The sequence below is a fragment of the Lissotriton helveticus genome, chromosome 8 (assembly GCF_964261635.1).
Source record: "Lissotriton helveticus chromosome 8, aLisHel1.1, whole genome shotgun sequence".
Classification (NCBI taxonomy): Eukaryota; Metazoa; Chordata; class Amphibia; order Caudata; family Salamandridae; genus Lissotriton; species Lissotriton helveticus.
Window position 1 is genome coordinate 191,920,816 of NC_136069.1, and position 20,219 is coordinate 191,941,034.

General features: G+C 42.0%; 1 protein-coding gene across 2 annotated transcripts in view; it reads right to left on the reverse strand.

Moving 5' to 3' along the window:
* MORC3 (MORC family CW-type zinc finger 3) overlaps positions 1-20,219 on the reverse strand; it is a 644,813-nt gene that overhangs the window by 578,947 nt on the left and 45,647 nt on the right. For both annotated transcript variants that reach the window (XM_078656878.1, XM_078656879.1), the window contains exon 2: positions 1,524-1,596. In XM_078656878.1, coding sequence (XP_078513004.1) covers positions 1,524-1,596 — 73 coding nt within the window. The remainder of the gene's footprint in view (positions 1-1,523; positions 1,597-20,219) is intronic.

Genomic DNA, 20,219 nt, shown 5'->3' on the forward strand with positions numbered 1-20,219 from the left:
TCTAATCATTGGTTTCTTTGCTATGGGACGAAGAGCTAATGTGACACTGATTGCTAGTCTGGTAGGGGATTTTGGGTACTAAGGTGAGTTTTGGCACACTCTAACTCACTGAGGTCCTAAGTCTCTATGTACACTTCTGTGTCTGAGCAGAATCCCTGTAACCGTGGTAGAACAATCTCTGTTGGTAGCCTCCAATGTCTTCCTTGTTCACAGATTCCCTCACTACTGACCTACGTCTCTCCACAGCCCCTTTCTCACATTTATTTAATTTCTTTTATAGTGCTACTCATCCCTATGTAGGGGTTGGAGAACAGCGTTTTGTGCAAGTGTGTTAATGAATGAGTCTCCCATGAGTGTTGCAAACAACCATGTCAATGGCCTACTCCAGGCAACAAACTATCTTTATGCTGCGTGCAGTCTATTTTATACAGTGTGTAATACAATATTTAAATTAATTGCATACATACTCAGTGCTTTCTGTCACAGACTGTGCCCTCATAGCACCATAAATATAAATTACTATTCCCCTAGTGCGCCAACAAGGATTCAATTCAGTGACCCTCCGGCTACAGACTTAGACATCTGAAGTGATCAAATCAACCAACTGAGTTTGCTTGCAGCGCAACACATTTCCCGCAGATGAGTTTACCTTGCATTCATTTTCAATTTTAGGTGTGTGCAATCAGGCTGAGGTGATTGCTGGTGACGGGGGAGGGTGACGTAAGACCTGAGGAGTGAGTAAACGTGAGAGTGATCATGAGAACCAAAGAGAGAGATGAGTGTGGGGAAGTTAAAAAAAGACGGGTACATTTTAGTTGAAATGGGGAAGGTACTGCATGTGGAGATGAAAAAGAAGGTTTAAAATACATGATATCGGGGTGGCATGATGGTGTATGTCTAAAGTTATGACGTAGGTTATGCTGTATTATTTGTGCCTGCCTGTGTCAATAAGTAGCTGTACATTATTATTGTGGGCGTTGTGTACAGTAAGGTACACTGCAATCATTATTAGCACCTATACTTGACAAAAAAAAATCCGTTTTTTTCATTCTTATTATGACCGGCTTGGCACTTGGCCGTTAAAAAAAATGTGCCCTGCCCGTTAAAAGCAGCTTTTATCTAAAATTAGATTGTATATTGTGAAAACAAGCATACTAAGAGTGTCAGAACACAAAAGCAGTGTGGGATTTCTCTCAGTCACTAGGCCTTGTGTGAAATGAACTTCTATATATCAATAATCAGTTGAGGTTTTTGGCGCGATGGAGGTAAGCTACGCAGATGACCCAATTGGGCTCCAGGGCTTTTTCCCCGAGCACCCCCCCCCCCTCCCGCTACCTGCAATTGGCAGCATTCTGAGGGATAGCCCCGGGTGCCTAAAGCTCTAGCTACGCCACTGCAACACACATTTAAAAAGCAAAGTACGAAAAATTAGAAACTAGCATCAACATAATTTCACAAGCCACACAATGACATTGCATAGCACCAGAGTTAAATTTGAATATGGAGAAAAGGATGTTTTTTACCTATTAGTTCTGCCACTGCACTAAAAGGCCAGGTATGACTTGTAGAATTTGTGTGCAAAAACTTGGGACACAGCTGAAAATAAAGAAAAATTGATTTTACAATGCAGCAACACCACAATAAGCAAATACAGTCAAAGTACACAAACCAAATGTTCTGTAAGCCGATTATAGTTTCGTTTGTAGACCAATAATAAAAAGATTCTTACTTTATTTATTATTTATTTATTTAAAGAGTTTTATATAGCGCTGGCTAGACCCGAAGGTATCAGAGCGCTTTACATGAGAATCAACAATGTAACAGAAAAACATCAACAATTACACAATACATAATAAAATAGGCAATACATTAGGAGAGGAGAGGAAGGAGAGAGAAAAGTAGTGGAGGGGGCAGGGGAGGTGAGAAAGGGAGGATAAGGGAAGAGACAACAAGGAGAGACAGAAAGGAAGTCGGTCTAAAGACAGACTGGTTAGGTGACGACCAAGGAGGGAATCCACGGCCCATCACCCCTATAGCTAAACCAGGTAGCTCCATCGGGCATCAGACAAAATAGTTCCGTCTCAATACATTGAGAGAGGAGAGACGGAGAGACATAAATAGAGGGAGGATGTGGGAAGAGACGAAAGGAAGTCTGTCTAAAGACAGACTGGGTAGGTGATGTCCAAGGAGGGAATCCCCGACCTGTCTCCCCTATAGCTAAACCAGGTAGCTCCATCGGGCATCAGACAAAATAGCTAGATCTCAATTGACGAGGGAAAGTTCACAGATAAATAGGGTGGGGACTAAGGGCCAGGATAGGTGAGGGCAAATATCAATAGCAGGAAAGTGGAGAAGAGTAGAGCGGGGAGGGGTAGGGGAGGAGGGAGATAAGGTTAGGAGAGACGCAGGAGGGTTTGTTGCGTACGTCATTTTAGGCAGGTACAGGCAGTATTTCAGGAGCGATCACTGTGTGGGGTGACTACAACGCAGCTTCAAGAGAGCAATTTAATAGATAGGCACGTTTTTGGGTTTAAAAATTGAATATAAAGTTTATATATTACGCATCTATTGGCCGCCTCGACTGGACTAGTTGTTCCTAGGAGGTTCAATGCCACCTCTTGCAGGCTTATTCTGTGGGGTGTCCCTCTCAGAGTTCTTTGGCAGTCCCCCTAGCGCATCTGCTAGTCTCAAACTGGGATGCTTTACTTTGGAGGATTTGATCTTCAATTGTAGTCTGTTTAGTCTCTTTCCTCGTGGTGCATTGACCATGACCGCTTCAAGATGGCCGCCAAGTGTAGAGGGTGGAACAGCCCCATTTCTATGCCTTTGTGAGCCGAGGTACCAGGGAACTTCCCTTCTCCGATTTCACTAATGAGTGGCAGGGGACAAAATGGAACCCCCCCCCCCCAATGGCCCACAGCAAGGACAGTCAAAAATTGGCGCCCTGCTTTACAGATAACCAAGCCTGGGGCCATTCAGCGTGGCAGCAGGACCAGGACGGCCCATCCGGAGAAACCAGACAAACCGAGTAGGCAACTTCTGCCTGATAGTAAGGGCTGGAGTACCCCGTGCTCAAAACAATAGTAGCCCTGCAGCCCTCTGCCGATCTCACACAGTTGAGGTAGAGATAGTGAACTGGCTTCAGGTTTCTGCCTCCGTAGCAATCGGAGCCCGGGGAGCGCTGCAATGGTATCAGTGTCCAGGCTCAATCCAATGTCTGCAGGTCTGAATTCAGGAGACATAGCACAGCTTGTGCACCACAGAGGGGTCCCTCTGGAGCGATTTCGCTGTTTCGGCGGGACTCACCAGCACCGGTGTGATGAGACTCAGCTTATTCCAATCCACTCACCGGGTAGACGTAGTCCCAGGGGGATCATCAGCCTCTTCCACGAGTATCGGTGTCAGTTTCAGGGAGAATGGTTGCACGGCCGACCAGCATCTCCTTCCGATGATGTTAAAATCTACTCCCTGGTCCGCAGCAATTCAGGGGGGAGCCTCGTTGTCGCAATCTAGGCTACAGGTAACTTGCCAGGAAAAAACGGCAAACCACAGCACGCCGGGGGCAATGCTCACTGCTGCGGTGTCAAGCAAAGGGGTGGGCGTACGGGCATAGACGGGGATATTCACAAAAAAGTGATCCCTAGCCCCAGAGATTCACATGCTTGAATAATCCCAGAAGTCTAGCTAGGAGTCCCACTGTACCATTACAGTAGTAGTCCCAGGTTAAATGCAGCCCAGAGGCTGTCAGCATGGTTCCTAGGTAGCCTAGTCACGTCATTTTAAAACAACCAAACGTGAGCCTATCGGAGATAATCAGAATGATAGTCACACCCTTCGAGGTCACCATCCTTCAGATTTCAAAGCACTTGTGAAGGACCAATAATTTTAGGTCAGCCTTTCGCAAGCAAGAGAGTGGGTTATACATACATTTATGAAAGATCTGGTGGGGTGCAGGTCCCAGTACTGATGTTTGCTGACGACACGCTTCTGGTCTCGCGAACCCCCAGTGGCTTACAAACGACAATCGATGCATTTGGTGATTTCTGTCGGATTCGGGGCTTAGAACTAAATACGACAAAGACCAAGTTCATGAATATGAATCCTACCAAACAATTAAAGGACACAATAAATTTTAATGGGGCAGCATTAGAAGAGGTGGATGCTTTCACGTACCTTGGTATTCTCTTACAGGGCAACATGAAGTGGAAATCTTATATTGATTCTGTGGTCTTAAAGTTCCACCAGCTCTCTGGGGCCATAGCACTGAAACATAAATCTTCTCTAACTAAACCTATCCATCCCGTGATGGAGATTTATGGTATGAAAGTGCTCGGTGCATGCCTTTATGGAGCAGAACTGTGGGGCTTCGCTAATGTTAGTGCGTTGTCAACTGCGGAGAATAAATTCTTACGCCGGCTTGTAGGAGTCCCGCAGAGTACTCCATTGATCCCACTCCGATATGACCTAGGGAGGAAAAAGATAGAGGATCTGGCTCGGTTGCGACCACTGCTATTCTGGAGGCGCATAAAGACAACACCGGAACTGGGCCAATATGCATCCGCACTCATGGACATTATCACTTCAGACCGGTTCCACAAAATAACTTGGCTCAATGAAATCAGGAACTTGCTGCAAAAACTGCATTTAGACCACCTATGGTCTATCACTGACCCTACAGTCTTTCCTTCTAAGATGGTGTTAAAGAAAATGTATTGGGACATGGTACACCACTCTGTTTTGACTTCCAATCAGCCCACTATGTTGACGTTACAGTATCTGGAGACTAAATTAGCCCCAACCTGCGAACAATACTGGGACTTGATTACAAAACCCTTGGACAGAAAGCTGTATTTTCAGTTCAGAGTTGGTTGCCTACCTCTAAATGCTTTTACTTTAAAATGGTCACCTAATAATGTTAATATGTGCTGCCATTGCAAGGTCCATGCTGAGGACATCCCACACTTTTTGTTTGCTTGCCCTCTTTATGCCGCACCAAGAAGTAGATGGCTAAAACCAGTATGCAAGAATTTGGGGATAAGAAGATACCAAGAAGCACTTAGAATCTTAAGATCAGATTGCTCCCCTTGTCGTGCAATTGCCCTAGCTAAATATTTGGGTTGGGCATGGATCATACGCACCCGCACTTTAACTTAAATGAAAAGTGATTAATGTACAGTATTATGTTTTTAGCTGGGATTATCATTTGTGATCTAGGTACATTGACTTTGTACTTTTAGCCGTAAAATTCTTTTTAAAACATGAATTCGCCAGCATTTTGTATTTAATGTGTATTTTAATTGTTGTAACTTAGCATAGTATTTATTCATGTTTAGATTAGGGTGAAAATGCTTTTATGACAATGCTGTCGAATAAAGCTTTGAAACTGGACTTGAAAGATCTCAATAATGCAGAACTACCATCACAAGTAGGCAACTTTTTTCTTCTCCAGTATTGATCTTTCATAGATTCCCCTGCTTGAATCAGAGTAAGAAGCAGTAGACAGCAGTCAGAATAAAGCAATTCAATGCATGGAGGGAAATTAAAGTATGGCTCGTCTCAATTAAAAAGACCGTTTAACACTGCTTGGCATACTGCTGCATGCTTCCGTATTATCTCTTCCAGATAGTAATGCTGCTTAAAGATTTTATTATTGGATTACCTCAGAACTGTTAAATCTTGTAATCTGTGCAATCTCTCTTGGGAAGGAAGCGGTTTTCCTTTTCTTGTACCAAATTATTCCCCCAAAGATTGGCAATTGCTGTATGGACTGATTGACTATTTGAGGTATTTACTGGGAGTCCTAATCTTTCTAAGAGGTTCCGACATGCCTGTAACGAATTCCTGTCTGAATTTTATGTTATGAAAAATTCCCCCTGCCGATTGTAGCTGTGGTATTATTAGAAGAGAAGTGTATCTAACCATCCTAGGAGAGTTTATCATGACATGATGCATCAAAAATATAAATAGCTGTGTACAGGTACCGACGGACAAAACTTTTTGAAAAATGCTTTTAGTCATTAAAATAACTTGTTTATAAAGCCTAAAGTGTATCAAAGAAATAATACAAGCAGATGGCGAATGGTACTCATACAGTTACACATAACTAACCTACAATAACACAATTTACAGTGTAAACTAAGGAACAAACAACGGCAGAGGAAGAATATACAAAATGAAAGAATGACAGCAATCCAAATAATCTAGAAACTCAACTTAGTCGTAGAACTCCAAAGATCACAGACTCGATAATTGAAGCATGTGATTCAACGCAACAGTCAACGGACTGTATCGAAACAAACGTAAGTGATTCACTTTGGGAATTCACCGATTCAGATTAAAGCGTCCATATCACTTCATAGTGCTCTCCGTCCACGATATGGAAGCTTTAACCTAAGTTTCCGGAACTTCTGATGTGACAAATTGTTTTCTGACGGTTGCTTTGAAAATCTTTACTGTGTGTCCTGATGGTGACCTTTTTGAGTTGATAAGATCGAAATGCAGTCGATGCGCTCTTTGACAATTAGGACACATTCACTGCATTATCGATCTTGTGATATATCAGACATTTTGTACACTATAAATTGAGTTACTGTATGTCTGTTATGTGTAACTTATATGAACAACATTCGCCATATGTCTGTATTATTTCTTTTATACACTTTATGCTTTCTAAACAAGTTATTTTTATAACCAAAAGCGTTTTTTATAACGTTTTTGTTCGTGGGTACCTCTACATATCTATTTATATTTTTGATGTATTAGGTCATGATAAACTTTCTTAGGGTGGTTAGACTTCTCATATGAAAAATTCCTCCTGATCCATTGTAGCTGTTGTATTGTTCAATTACCCTGGTTTTTGGGGAGTAGGGCAGCCCCTGTTGGGGGTACTTGAATTTTATGTTAGACCTTTTATCAGCCAGTCATCCAAAAAGGTAAAAACTTGATGGCCCCATGTCTTTGAATATGGTGCTAATGGCAACATGAATTTTGTAAATATCCTTGGAGCGGACTTTTGTCCAAGGAAAGCACTTTGAACTGATGGCGGAAACCGGTCACCTGGGAACCTACATTTTTTCAATGGTTAAGGTGAATAAGGATGTAAATGTATGCATCCCGTAGGTCATAAGTTCTGATTTCTCGAGCAGATGGTGAATATTCTGCAAGGACGCCTTCTGGACCTTTTGTGTTTTGAGAAAAAGATTGAGCAGGAGCAGATCTAAAATTAGACTCTATTCTCCAGACATTTTCCTGACTAAAAAGAAATGGTTAGAGAACCCAGATTTTTTTGTTGGGATCTTGGGCCCTTCTATATCGCTCCTTTCTTTATCATGGAGAGAATGTTCTTTTGCAATTTTTGCAGATGAGGATGTTGCATTCTGGTAGGTGGTGTCTTAGGTGGTTTGTCAAACTCTAAAGAATAGTCAACCCCGCTAAATAGAGAACCCATCTGCCCATTGTGATACTTCTCCATCATTCTGTGCAAGAGGTAATTTTCCCACCTACTTGGCGAAGGGGTGGTAATTTGTGTAATGGGGTGACCAGTGCCTGTAGTTCATCAACGCTTCCTCTCAATGTCTTGTGATCTGGACTGTGTGGTGCGGCTTCTTTTCGGTATGGTTCAGAAGTATGCCACTGACGATGGTCTGAATGGAGCTTGATAAAGCAGGAGATAAGACCGGTGTTGTACCTAATATGGTTCATACCTGTATTGTTGGTATCCACTTCTACAGACTGGTTGCCCTCTCCCCATATAAGGCAAAAAGGCTGGTATCTGTGCTGTTGAAGGACTCCCAGCAATCTTGCAGTTTCAGTGTTAGTCATTATGCTTGTGGCCCCTCATCTACATTTTACTAAATGATATTCACCATCAAATGGCATATCTAGTACTTTACTCTGCACCTCTGGTTTAAAGGATGCATAGTGGAGACACTATGCATCCAGTTAGTTGTCCAACACCTGTAATTGCTACATCCATATACGAGTCAAGAATTGTTGACGATGATAGCCTGCCTTGCTTTAAAATGGCTACAGCCTCATTCTTTTCATATTACAGTAAGTAATCTAACAGCAAAGCTAGATTAGAGAACATTTGCCTGTCAAAAAAGCTCCTTAGACTAACCAGAGTTATCAACCATTGAGACATTCCTGATGTTATCCAATCACCTATTCTTGCTCTCCAGAAGCAAAGTACAGAGGGGGTAGACTTCTAGATCACCTTCGCACCACATATATACCATCTGAGTCAGCTTTTGGGCGACCTATTCAGCAGACTGTAGAAGTATATGGCACCATATACTTCTTATCCAGCCACATGTCTACTGCTTACACTATGGGCGGGTCCTGCATGACTTGGGCCCGCTTCCATATGTGGTCGCGATAACTGGTATGGACTTCACCGACTTCTTTGGGACATCTTTGAAGTCAAAGGAAGCAGTCAACATCCTTTTGTGATAAAGGCAGATCAAAACGTCTGGCTACCATTTCAATAATGCAAACACAAGGAGATGATGGACGTAGCGCTGAAACTTTTCAGATACTCACCCACATTCACAAATCTGAGTTGAATCCATCATCGCTCTTTAGCTCACTTAGCCACCCCAGTTCAGACCCAGCCATATGCAAATCAGTGTTGAACCTGTTCCTCATGGGAACAGTCCAGCCCGAAATGCCAAGCCCTATCTTCCCTGGACCGGAAACCAGCATCCTGGGATCGGTTTTAGAGTAATATCCCTCCTCAGCCAGGCTAGCTTGAATTCAGTGGTAAAGTGAGCAAGAAGTTGGGGTTTATGCCCAGACGTGGGTACCTTGCTCACTTTGCCACTGACTCAAGCTAGCCTGGCTGATGAAAGGGTGTTACTCTGAGACCGGTCTCAGGAAGCTTGTTTCCGGTCCAGGGAAGACTTCGCTTTGCAGTTCGGACTGGACTGTCCCCATGAGGAATAGTGTCAAGCCTAATTTGGATATGGCTGGGTTTCAACTGGGGCGGTGAAGTGAGCTACAGAACAATGATGGATTCAACCCAGATCAAATAGTGACTGAGAAGGAGTGTCTGAAAAGTTTCAGCACTCCGTCCATCATCTCCTTGTGTTCGCTTTGTCTGCCCCAAGTTGGTAGGGTATGCCAAGTCATGGGTCGATTGCTCACTTTGCCACTCGATTCAATCTAGCCTGGCTGATGTGGGATGTTACCCGATACCGGTCCCAGGATGCTGGTTTCCGGTCAAGGGAAGAATTGGCTTGGCAGTTCAGTCTTGACCCGGTTCTTCATAGGGACAGTCCAGTCCGATCTGCATATGGCTGGGTCTGAACTGGGGTGGCGAAGCGAGCTAAAGAATGATGATTGATGGGAGAGAGTCATCTTCAAAAGGTTTATATGACTTCAAATGATGTGGCTCTTAATGTTCTCATGTATGTGGAGGTGTTATAGGATATTCTTGGTCACCACTGTATTCCAGGCATTTTACTCTTAAGTACCCAGGACTGTAAGCAAGGCGAGATGGCCCTTATTCCTTTGACCATTCTATGTCCAATAATCTCACAGGTGGTTGTTCAGATATTTTTATTGGAGAAATATAGTAAGGCATGATTTCTGAAGGCATTCCAGACTCTGAAATGTGTGTTATTTGAGCAGAGGAGTGCTCATCAATTGTAGATGGAATTTTTAGTGGAATGGGTTTCATCAGCAGTGATGTCATCAATGGGTGACTCACGGATAGTTGTCAGCAGATGTCATATTGACAGGTGCTGATTTCTTAGTAGACAGTGTCAATAATGAGGCTTTTGTTTCCTTGTTTGTTTTCAGCTCTTGTCAATGCCAGTGTCACCAATGGAGGTCTTGGTGTGAACTTCTCTTTCGAGGCAACCGCAAATAGTTTTTCTGCTTGTCAACAGTGATGTGAACATGTGAATCTTCATCTATGATGAAGCATTAGATGATGGTGAAAAGAAAGCCAATGGTGAAAATGGGATCATCTGTGTGATGTATTTCTATGGGTACTGTATCGATCCCCCTATTCCTGACCCTGGTTTGGTTAATAATTAACTAGCAGCCATCTAACGGCGCAAAAACCCGTTATCTGATTAAGCCACACCACGGCACAGAAGCGCGTTATCTGATTAAGTCATAACGCATGCCATCTAATTAGGCAAGCGATATTCCTCCAGCCCCCTGATAGGCATACGGAGTTCTCAAAACAAATCAAACCTACAGCGACCTGGGAAAATCCCCGCAGCCATTGTTTTGATTTCATCGAGAACTTCAGTAAAGAATGTGCGAACGAACCCGTTCGTATGACATCCTTATTGACGTATTTATGTCCATCCTTACGTCAATCTCGCCACCTTTCAGGTATAAATATTACCGACATTGCCTTAAGCAAACACACGCGGTGGTGACGAGATTGGAGCAGCGAGACTTGCCGAGGAGCCCAGCTGAGAGCGAAGCCCACAGACGCTGCCCCGCCTTTCTGACGCACTGATAAGGAAACACTGCCTTTCTCCTGCCGAGAAATCCAGCTCCGGCGCTTCCAAGCCGCCCTCGCAGGCAGCTGGAATATCAAGACCTGGGATAAGAGATACCAGCCCTCCAGCCTTCTAGATCCCAGGTACAGAACTGAATAACCCCTTGCAGAGAATTCTTGAGTCAATCCCTTGGCAAAACAAACTTAACTTAAACTGCTACTTATCTACTCCCGCCCACGTATTAGGCTTAGGTCAGGTACACTGGGGTAGGCGTGGTTAGAAGCACCAGTTGAGTACGATTAGTCAATGTATATATGTATGTATCTATTTTATCCATTTTAAGTATCATATGGCTCAGAAACCATATCAATGCTTTTACAGTATTATTTTATAATTCTGTTTTTACTGTATGCACTTTACTTAACTATAAGTATTGCAATAATAGCGATCCATTTCTCTTGTACGAGAAAAGAGACTGATCAATAAATAACATCTTTTATTGAAAACGCCCGTCTCTTCCTTTTCTCTACAATCTGGTGAAACCAAGAATGCACTGAACTGACTGAGTAAAATAAGTTGTCTTTTGTTTTCACACGACTCTAGAGATACACTCTTGATTAGGGGAGAGCAAAGTTGTCATGTTCTATGGTTGTCAGAAACTAAATCCCTTCTTGTCTATCCAGGGAGGTTCAGACCCTCCTTGCCTATTCGAGAAAGTTTCTAGTGAACTCTGAGCTCGCTGGCAAACACAAAACTTTAAGTCTAATATCATCGGTAGAAGACCTAGTTAACCTCTGCCCTAGGTCTATACTATTGAAGATATTATTCCAATGCGCAGAGCCTATTGGGATAATAGGAACTACACTACATGGCGCCCAACCGTTTGGATAGGCGATAAAACTAACGCAAGACATTAGAGTAACTCAGTCGTGCTTTTTCATACAGAGCCCCTTTTTTCCCATAATACTCCAAAGACGTCTGGAGTGGGTGAAAGGTCATATCCGCCAAACCTCGCAGGAGGAGACTCCTATGTATGGTTCTTGGTTTATTCAACGTTGAAGGATATACTGTTCCAAAATATTGTGCATCTTATCTTTGTTTCCGTGGAAACCTGATCTGCAAACAAACAAAATAACCTTTCTAACAGTAAAATGTCAGACAGTGAAGTAGAAAGGGAGACATCTAGAATAACAGCTGAGCTCATAGCAGCTGATAATACTCTGCTGCAAAATGACCCGGATATAATACTCATCCCGGTCAACATAAGAAAATCTATAACTTTAAAACTTATAGAAAATGGGCTGACACCAAGAGGTGGTACAGTCATATTCGTAATTGAGGCACACGAATATCGGCAGACAGAGGTATTTTATTCATGGATAAACTTTCCAGCAGCAAACGCTGTAACAAAGGACTTCCACTATTACAAAATAGAGGAACCTCCTAATGAGTACACTCCTTTCAAGGAGGTGGAAATACCACTCAAATTCCAAGAGCACCTGCTCTTGTTTAATGGCGCCCTAAAACATTATAATCACATCACCAGGCTCGGTCCACTAGGTAGACCAGGAGCGACGTGGCCGGTCCTAGCCGGATACACACCACATCCAGAAATTGAAGAAATGCCTGCAGCAGACCTTTTAGCACAGCTAAAACAATTAATAAAAATACATAGACAATTAGTCCAATATGTAATGCGGACTTCAACAGTCCAACCAGCAATTAAAATTCCACAGCTGACCCCTCATCAGGGGAACACAAATATAATTACACCACAGAACATACAGTCCTGTCTAGGTAAAGTACCCGCAAAACGGGAACAAATTCCTTTCTGGCTAGCACAAAAAATCACTCAAATAGAGGCGGTGTTTCCAGATACCACCCCTGTTGAGAAACACAGGATTCTGACTATCTGTCTTCCAATGGGAATCGCACCACATGTGGAGGACTGTGACACTTGGGGAACAGTCTTTGCTTCCATTTACACAAAAACACATGGTGTACCATCCATGTCAGTAATACCAGATGTGCTAAAACAAATTCAAGATGAATACGGTCCAGAACCCGCTTTAACTCTCGGTATGAAATTACTGAAAGACTTCAAGCAGGTCTCGGCAATATTACTAGCCAATATAAAGGGAGAAGCAGCAAATGTGGCGATCCGCCAGAGGTTAAAAGAGACAAATATAGCAGACCAACCATCTGAAATTGCCAGAATTAAAGAAAAATCCTATGAAGAACTAGGAAGAGATAGTTTGGGTGGAATACCGGTGAAACCCCAACTAATTGAAAGTCCTGAAAAGGTATTTATTAAAAATAATCTAAACACTCAAAAAAAGAGCTGGGATGGAAATAAACAATCCACTCCTAAAGAAAAAAGATTCCAGTCCAGAGGAAGGTCTCCTCGGCGGAGAGAAAGATCTCCTGACCAAGGACGCAAGTCTCCCCAAAGGGAGGCCTCTGTGAAAAAATACAACCTTAGAAAGAGGGATAATATAAAAAAAACTGATAAATATCAAGATATTGATACACGTCCCTCTCAATCTTTTCAGACTTCCTCGCAGAAATCGGAAAGAAGAGGACGATCAGAACACAGGGAAGAGCACGTCAAGTCCAAAGACAAGGAACCTGCTCATCAAAATAAAAAATTACAATTTCCAAAGAAGAAGGTAGCCAGTATTAAAGTAATCAATCATGCCGAGAATACTGAGGACACAGCTGAAAAACGGAGAATGGGCTCAGACAATGCTAGACAGCGCAGCAGAAGTGAGCATAGCTCGCAAAGTCCTTATGAATCATCTGGAGACAGTGGACACGAATGAATACATTCAAGTGGAAACTGCAGATACCAGAGTTAGCAAACCTCATAAAATATATGAAATAACATTACGTATAGAGGGGGATAAGACTAGGAAAATAAGGGGTCTATTTTGGGATAATCTCTCCAAGGGCTATGACATCCTTCTAGCTGAAAAGGACTGGCCACCCGAGTTTGTCAGGGAGTGCCCACATGGCAAAGAAATAATTATGCCTGCCTTCTCAAATCATATTCCAATTCATAAAAAATATACACTTGCAAGAAAATGGGCAGTAGCTCAAGCCCCTGCCTTATATAAAAATCATGTGGGATGGGATGAGGACTCTCCTCCTCACAAAATCCAGTTAAAATCACAACCTACTGCACAGAGGCAGTACCCGATTAAGCAAGAAGCCAAAAAACAGGTAAAAGAGATCCTAGATCAACTTGAATACCAGGGGGTGATTGAAACTTGCACCTCACAAATGAACAACCCTTTGTTTCCTGTCTCCAAGCCAGACAATTCATATCGTCTTGTTTTGGACTACAGACACCTTAACTCATGTTGCAAAACCTTTGCAGTACAAAACTCGCATAGTGCTGCACTAATGAATAACATAGTGCGCAAAAAGTACAAAACAACGTTAGACAACTCTAATGGATTCTTTTGTCAAAATATAGCACGAGAGAGCAGATATTTGACGGCGTTCTCAGTAAATGGCTCGCAAAAAAATTTCTGTCGTTTACCCCAGGGGCACAAGAACAGCCCAGGATTATTCTCAGCGAGAGTAACAGAATTACTACAAACATATGATGACGAGGCATTATCTTATGTCGACGACATCTATCTAACAGATGATGACTTGGATACTTACTTGAAGCGAGTGAACACCATAATACTTGGGTTCGCAGCAGAGGGTTACAAATTCTACTTTAAAAAGTCAAGAATTGCCCATCTAACAGTTCTGTTTTTAGGATATGAACTATCAAGTGAAGGCAAAAGCCTGGCTGACAATTTCCTAGAGAAATGTGCTGTAATCCAAGCACCTAAAACATTAAAAAACTTGCAATCAATTCTAGGCTTCCTAAATTTCGGAAGAACTTACATTATAAATTATGCAGAGAGAGTTAAACCTCTCTATGATCTAATAAAACCAGATTTTAAAAGAATCAACTGGACTCAAAAACACACAGAAATTTTGAGATCTTTACAAACAGACATGTTAGTTAAAACAAAATTACAAACACGTGATAACACACGCAACCTTGTGATTCAAGTCATCCCAGGAAGATGCGGATTCACATACCTGACCTCTAATGAGGGAGAAAAGATACCAATTGCATACAAATCACACTTGTACACAGAAGCTGAAAAGAAGTTCAGTGTTAAAGAAAACATTGTTCATGCAGTTCAAACGGCTATAGCAAGAGAAAAAGAAAAAGCTGACGGTAGACGTATCACGGTCAGAACAGCAGAATCAGCCTTTGAGGCATTAACAACCCCATGTAATTTACCAACCACAGCATTGAATCCAGAGTGGATACAATGGGTAAATTCAATTACTACAGAGAAAGTATACTACTATTTTGATCCAGAATTGAAAGAATTAAAATATCTAGATTATGAAAAAACATACCCTCTGCCAATCGACATTCTGCCCTTACGACAATACGCCTGTGTAATCTATACAGACGGATATGCTCAACCCTCAGTTTGGGGAGAACAAGCATACAACCCCACATGTGAAGTTACAAAAGAAGTGTGGCGCGGAGGTAAATTAAGACCTCTATTGACAAAAACACACTCAGTGGAGAATAATTCAGAAGAACAAACTGAAATTATAGCGTTAAAAATGGCACTAGATAATGACGATCACGAATTCCCGACACTTATAGTGTGCGATTTGCATTACTGCGTCAAATCATACAATAACGATTTGCAGAAATGGATTCAGAATGGTTACAAAGATGACACAGGTGCCACAATAACGCAGAAAGCGCTTTGGGAACAAGTAGTTCTTTTAAAGAAAGAACTACCAAAAACTCACGTGATACATTCAGTGAGTCATCGGCGTGATGGCGTTCACGTTGCAGGGAATTCATTGGCTGAGACAGCCACAGCGGTTGCAACTAAATCGGCTTCCGTAGCTACAAAAAAGCGTACAGTAAAATACATTGACGGTGAAACAGTACTGGCGGTAAGAACGTCATCAAAAGGCGACTGCTCAGCGCTACCGATCAATTACCCACTCAACTATACATACATAATCGATGCAAACTATGTTCCTTTTGCTCGAATCCCTGGAGTGGGGGACAGAGTAATTCCAAACATGGACAGGAGAGGCTTGTTAATAGCAGACGCACATATGGGTGAGGGTCTTAGACACCTCAACCTAAAAGATTCCCTAGAAGAATTACAGTCAGTGTACTGGTGGCCAGGCATGAGTCTGCATCATCACATTTTTGCAAAAAACTGCACAGGCTGTAACAGAGATCGCAGTGGCGAGCGAGGAGGAATATTGCCATGGCATTTCGCTCCAGATAAACAACAACAATAAGAAAGTACCCATCATGAAAAAAAAGCGTCATATTAACATAAAAAGACTAATTTTCACTTATAATGTAGACCCCAGCGCTCGGCTGACGTCTGGACTGTTATAAAAAGATTTGCGAGTCTATAATGGCATATACGCTAGGAGCATGCTACGTTTTGACTAATATTTTCCCTTTAGCCCTCAAGCTTATGGGGAAGCATGGCCAAATGAGCATTGCATAGCGGGACTCTTCTCACTTCCTTCCTGAGGGATACGGGATGGTGTAAAGAAAAAACCAAGGCATAAAGCTATCTATAACAGAAAAGGTATTAGGTTCGGGAGCTGGGTGGGTCAAACATTTAATAAGTGTCCAACGTAGTCTAAATAACCTGCCAAGAAATTCTCTGAAAGGATTCAGTCCGTACGAACTATTGTTCGGGACTAGAATGATGATCCAAGATCTTGATAGTCAGACTTCAGTGGTTAAAGATAAATGCTTTGATATCAAAGATCGTTTGGCTATTTTACAGGACTTAAATGAAACAAGGAAAGACCTGAGCAACATAAAGTTGAAACAGCAGCCAACAACCACTGAAGAGAAACCACCTGTCCCAGCAAGGCCTGTCTGGATTCCAAAAGTCGGGGATCTAGTCAGAGAGAAGATCGCGGTAAAGAAGGAATTTGGGCCTTCTTACAGAAAAGCAGTTCCTGTCTTGTCTGTCAACGGGACAAGATCAGTAGTACTACCGCCCCTTGCTGGTAAAAAGGAGAACAGAGTTGTATCCATCGACCTGGTAAAACCACAATCATGTGGCCGATAAACAGTAGGCCAAGTGGACTCCCAAGAAGTAGTAGAACACCAATGTTTGCTACAAATCCAGAGGTTCAAACTAAGAGGCTAATCACATTCGAAATGCCTACAGAACATCAAAAAGGACTATGCAATAAAACAATGGAACCTAAACCTCTAAAAACCCAAATAAAAACATTTAGTCGAGACACACCAACCTACAATGAAGTAACATATGAGTATGCTGATGAAACAAAGGAAACTTCTAGAACAAAAAGTAATCCAGAAGCAATTGGAACAATTGACAGAACAGCATCCGGCTACTTCATCAACTTCAATGATTCATCTGAAGATCTGAGTGAATCTAAGAAACAGCCATCAAAAAAAACTTTTAAAGATAAAGCTAAGGAACTTTTACAACAACTGAAAGAAAACTATCTGATTTCTCCATGGATTGAATTTTGGGTGGCCTTAGGTGCATTTATCCTCATACTTTGGCTCATCATGGTACTATGCTTGGGACATTTCATTGAGGGAAAATATGCAACAATGGACACAGCAAGCCAGAAAATCAACTTGGTCCTTAAACCACACACATCTTCACACGTCGAGAAAAGAGAACTTTCTTCAGTGAACTTCACAGCCAATCCTATACCAGGCGGTGTAGCATGGGACAATACTGATTATGAAATCTATGGTCCGGTTGAAATCCTGAAGTATCCACACCAATTCAAGATCTCATTGAGTGACTTTGTTAAACCAAGCACATTTGCTGATGATTGGGACTTTGAAAGTATTAATGATATGATGTCTGACCTAGTGATGTCTGCTAAATTTACAGAACATGATTATTTGCAGGGTTCGTCTAATTATGATCAGATGTTCTGCTACAACCACTATGGTAACCATTATCTACATAAATCTGCACAACCTAGAAATGTTTTAAATTATAACCAATGGGGACATTGTGCTACTCCTCCAAAAGGTAGCTCGAAAACATTTTATGATAAATATTCATACTTTTCAGGGTTTAACACAAGTAAAGCAGAAACATTTTATTTCAAATTGTCAAATAAGACAGGTATGAAGACCATGCTTACAAACACAAAATTGATATATTCAGATTCATTTTTTGAGCAAATGAATACATTTGGTTTTGATTTCTGGAACAATAATATTGAAGCAAAAACTGTTTGGGGTACAAGAGATTGGCAAGTACAAGGTATAGAATCACTGTTTAGAGCCTGCATGATCCCAGAACAAATTATATTTTTGAACAACACTATTCAACAAACTACCTGTCTTGGCTTAGCCAAAATCAAAGATTTAAACAAACCGTCTATTCCAAAGCCAACAGAGAACAGTAATAGCTCTATAGATGTTGAGATAGACGTGAACCATATATTAAACCAAAACAGAACACATCCTGAATGGAAAAAATGGTTGATCTGGCCCACAGATACAAATAACTGTCAAGACAGATTCCTGAACAAAATACAGGGGTTCACATTGACCAGGCCAGACTCAAGATATTCCCAAAGACAACATCCAGGGATAGTAACCACCTACAGTGTGGGCAAGCTCTGCCTTCAATGGCTACAAACATCCACACTTGCAGAAATTAAGCAACACCTAACTTTACTTACAGAAGGTGCTGACTTGCGTGATTTCATTATGGGACCACGCAAACAGCGTCAAAAACGTTTCATAGCGGCCTCTATATATGCAGCTTATAACGAAGCCTGGAAAGAAGCTCAAATTGAGACAGCAGAGAAAATACGGGAAATTGACCGTATTAATTTGGAAAAATCACTTTCTGTGGTGGACAATGGGTTAATGACTCTGTCCTCCAGAATATATTCTCTGGACAGCATTGTGTCTTCAGCAATCGATATAATATCGCAAGACTTACTGTTGTTACAACACGGTCAGTCCCAATTGCGTTCTATTGTACAGCTTGGCTGGACGTTACAAAATCTGCGTTCAGGCTATGTGCCTTGGCGTTTAATCAACACAACGTCATTATTTAATATCTTTAACCTTACTGATAAACAAATCAGTATGGCACAGAAGGGTGCTGATTATACAATTCTGAGCATTGAGAAACTCGAGAGATTACCATTGACAATGTCAGAACGACCTGTCATTGAATGGATAATACATGGGATAGTTAATATTCCGATATCAACTTTCAGGTTTCAATACTGCCAAAAATATATACAGGCAGGCCAGTATGAAAGGTTGGGTAAAGGGTACATTAAGTCAACATGGAACTTGCCCTATACACACGCATGTGTCAGTAATAAAGGCCAGAGTGTGTTTCTTAGTGGCAATAATTGTGCGAGGTCACTAAGCGGTACACTTCTGTGTCAGGGTATTAGTTTACATGGAGCCTGTGAAGGGACTTCAAATAACCTTTCATGTTACCAGCTAGGCACACCTGCAACACAAATAGAACCATTATTTAGGAGGCCCTCGAACGGGAGTTACATTCTAATAGTAGATCGCAGATGTTGTAGTTTGCTGCCCGGAAAACCTGATCTCATAACTGTGACTACGAAGGTGATGTGCTGTGAACGAGTATTGTTCCCGATCGATTCTCCAGACAGGGAGGCAAGGTTATGGCCCAACTTGAAAATTGCTTCTATTCGAATTGATACTTTAAGCAGAATGAAGACAGTGCTCCTACAGACGCCGACCAGGCTAACGTCATCTAAAGAAACGTATGATCTCCAAGTTGCAAGGACAACGGCAGAGATTCATTCATTGTTATCAACTAATTCCCCCATACATTTTGCAGAAATACTGAACGAAATCTTAAATATTTCTGATACCAGTGGTGTCTCAAGTGTATTTAAGACAGTGTTTTCAGGAGCTTTAACACCATTCAAAGCCATCCTGGGTATTTTTCCAGACTTTGTCCATTCCATTTTTGGCGGACTTCCTCTCCTTTTGGGACTAGTGGCAGGCATCCTATTTTTGATCCTGTTATTTTGCTATGGCAAACCATGTCACAGACAAAACACCTGCGACAAGGGAAGAAACGATCCTAGCCATTGGCTACCGGGACCGCATAACTAAAGTCCTTGGACTAGCATGGCTTCGGGACTTGAACATGACTTGGTTTCTTTCATTTAGACCGATGTGGCAACGTTGTGTTATGCCTGTATTAAGGTGCTTGCTATGTGGCGAAGAATGCGTGTTGGACACCTGTCTGACACTACAATCGGATGTGCCAATGGACGCAGAAACCTTGTTGGGTCCGGTAACGGCTCATGCATTGTGCTGTCCCCAGCGGCTACCTATCCTGATGTCGGCATTTGTGGAGACTTCACCACTACGATTGAGGGGTAGTGAAGTACGAGATGAAAGCAGCATCCATCAGGTACGACCTTCAGTCAGCTATGCTGATCAAAACATCAATGGAGGCAATCATGCTCATGAATGCATGGTAACAACTTTTTCCGAGTTAGTGGAACTTTCACAAGAAGCTGTTGACAGTTTTTTCAACAGTCTGAATGATATGATGTTTTCACCAGAGCAGAAGGAATGACTTTGAGCAAGCTAGCACACGGAGTTCCCTACATCCTGAATTTGGCCTTCAACTTTTAAAAAGCGATATGGGAATTTTTTCTCAT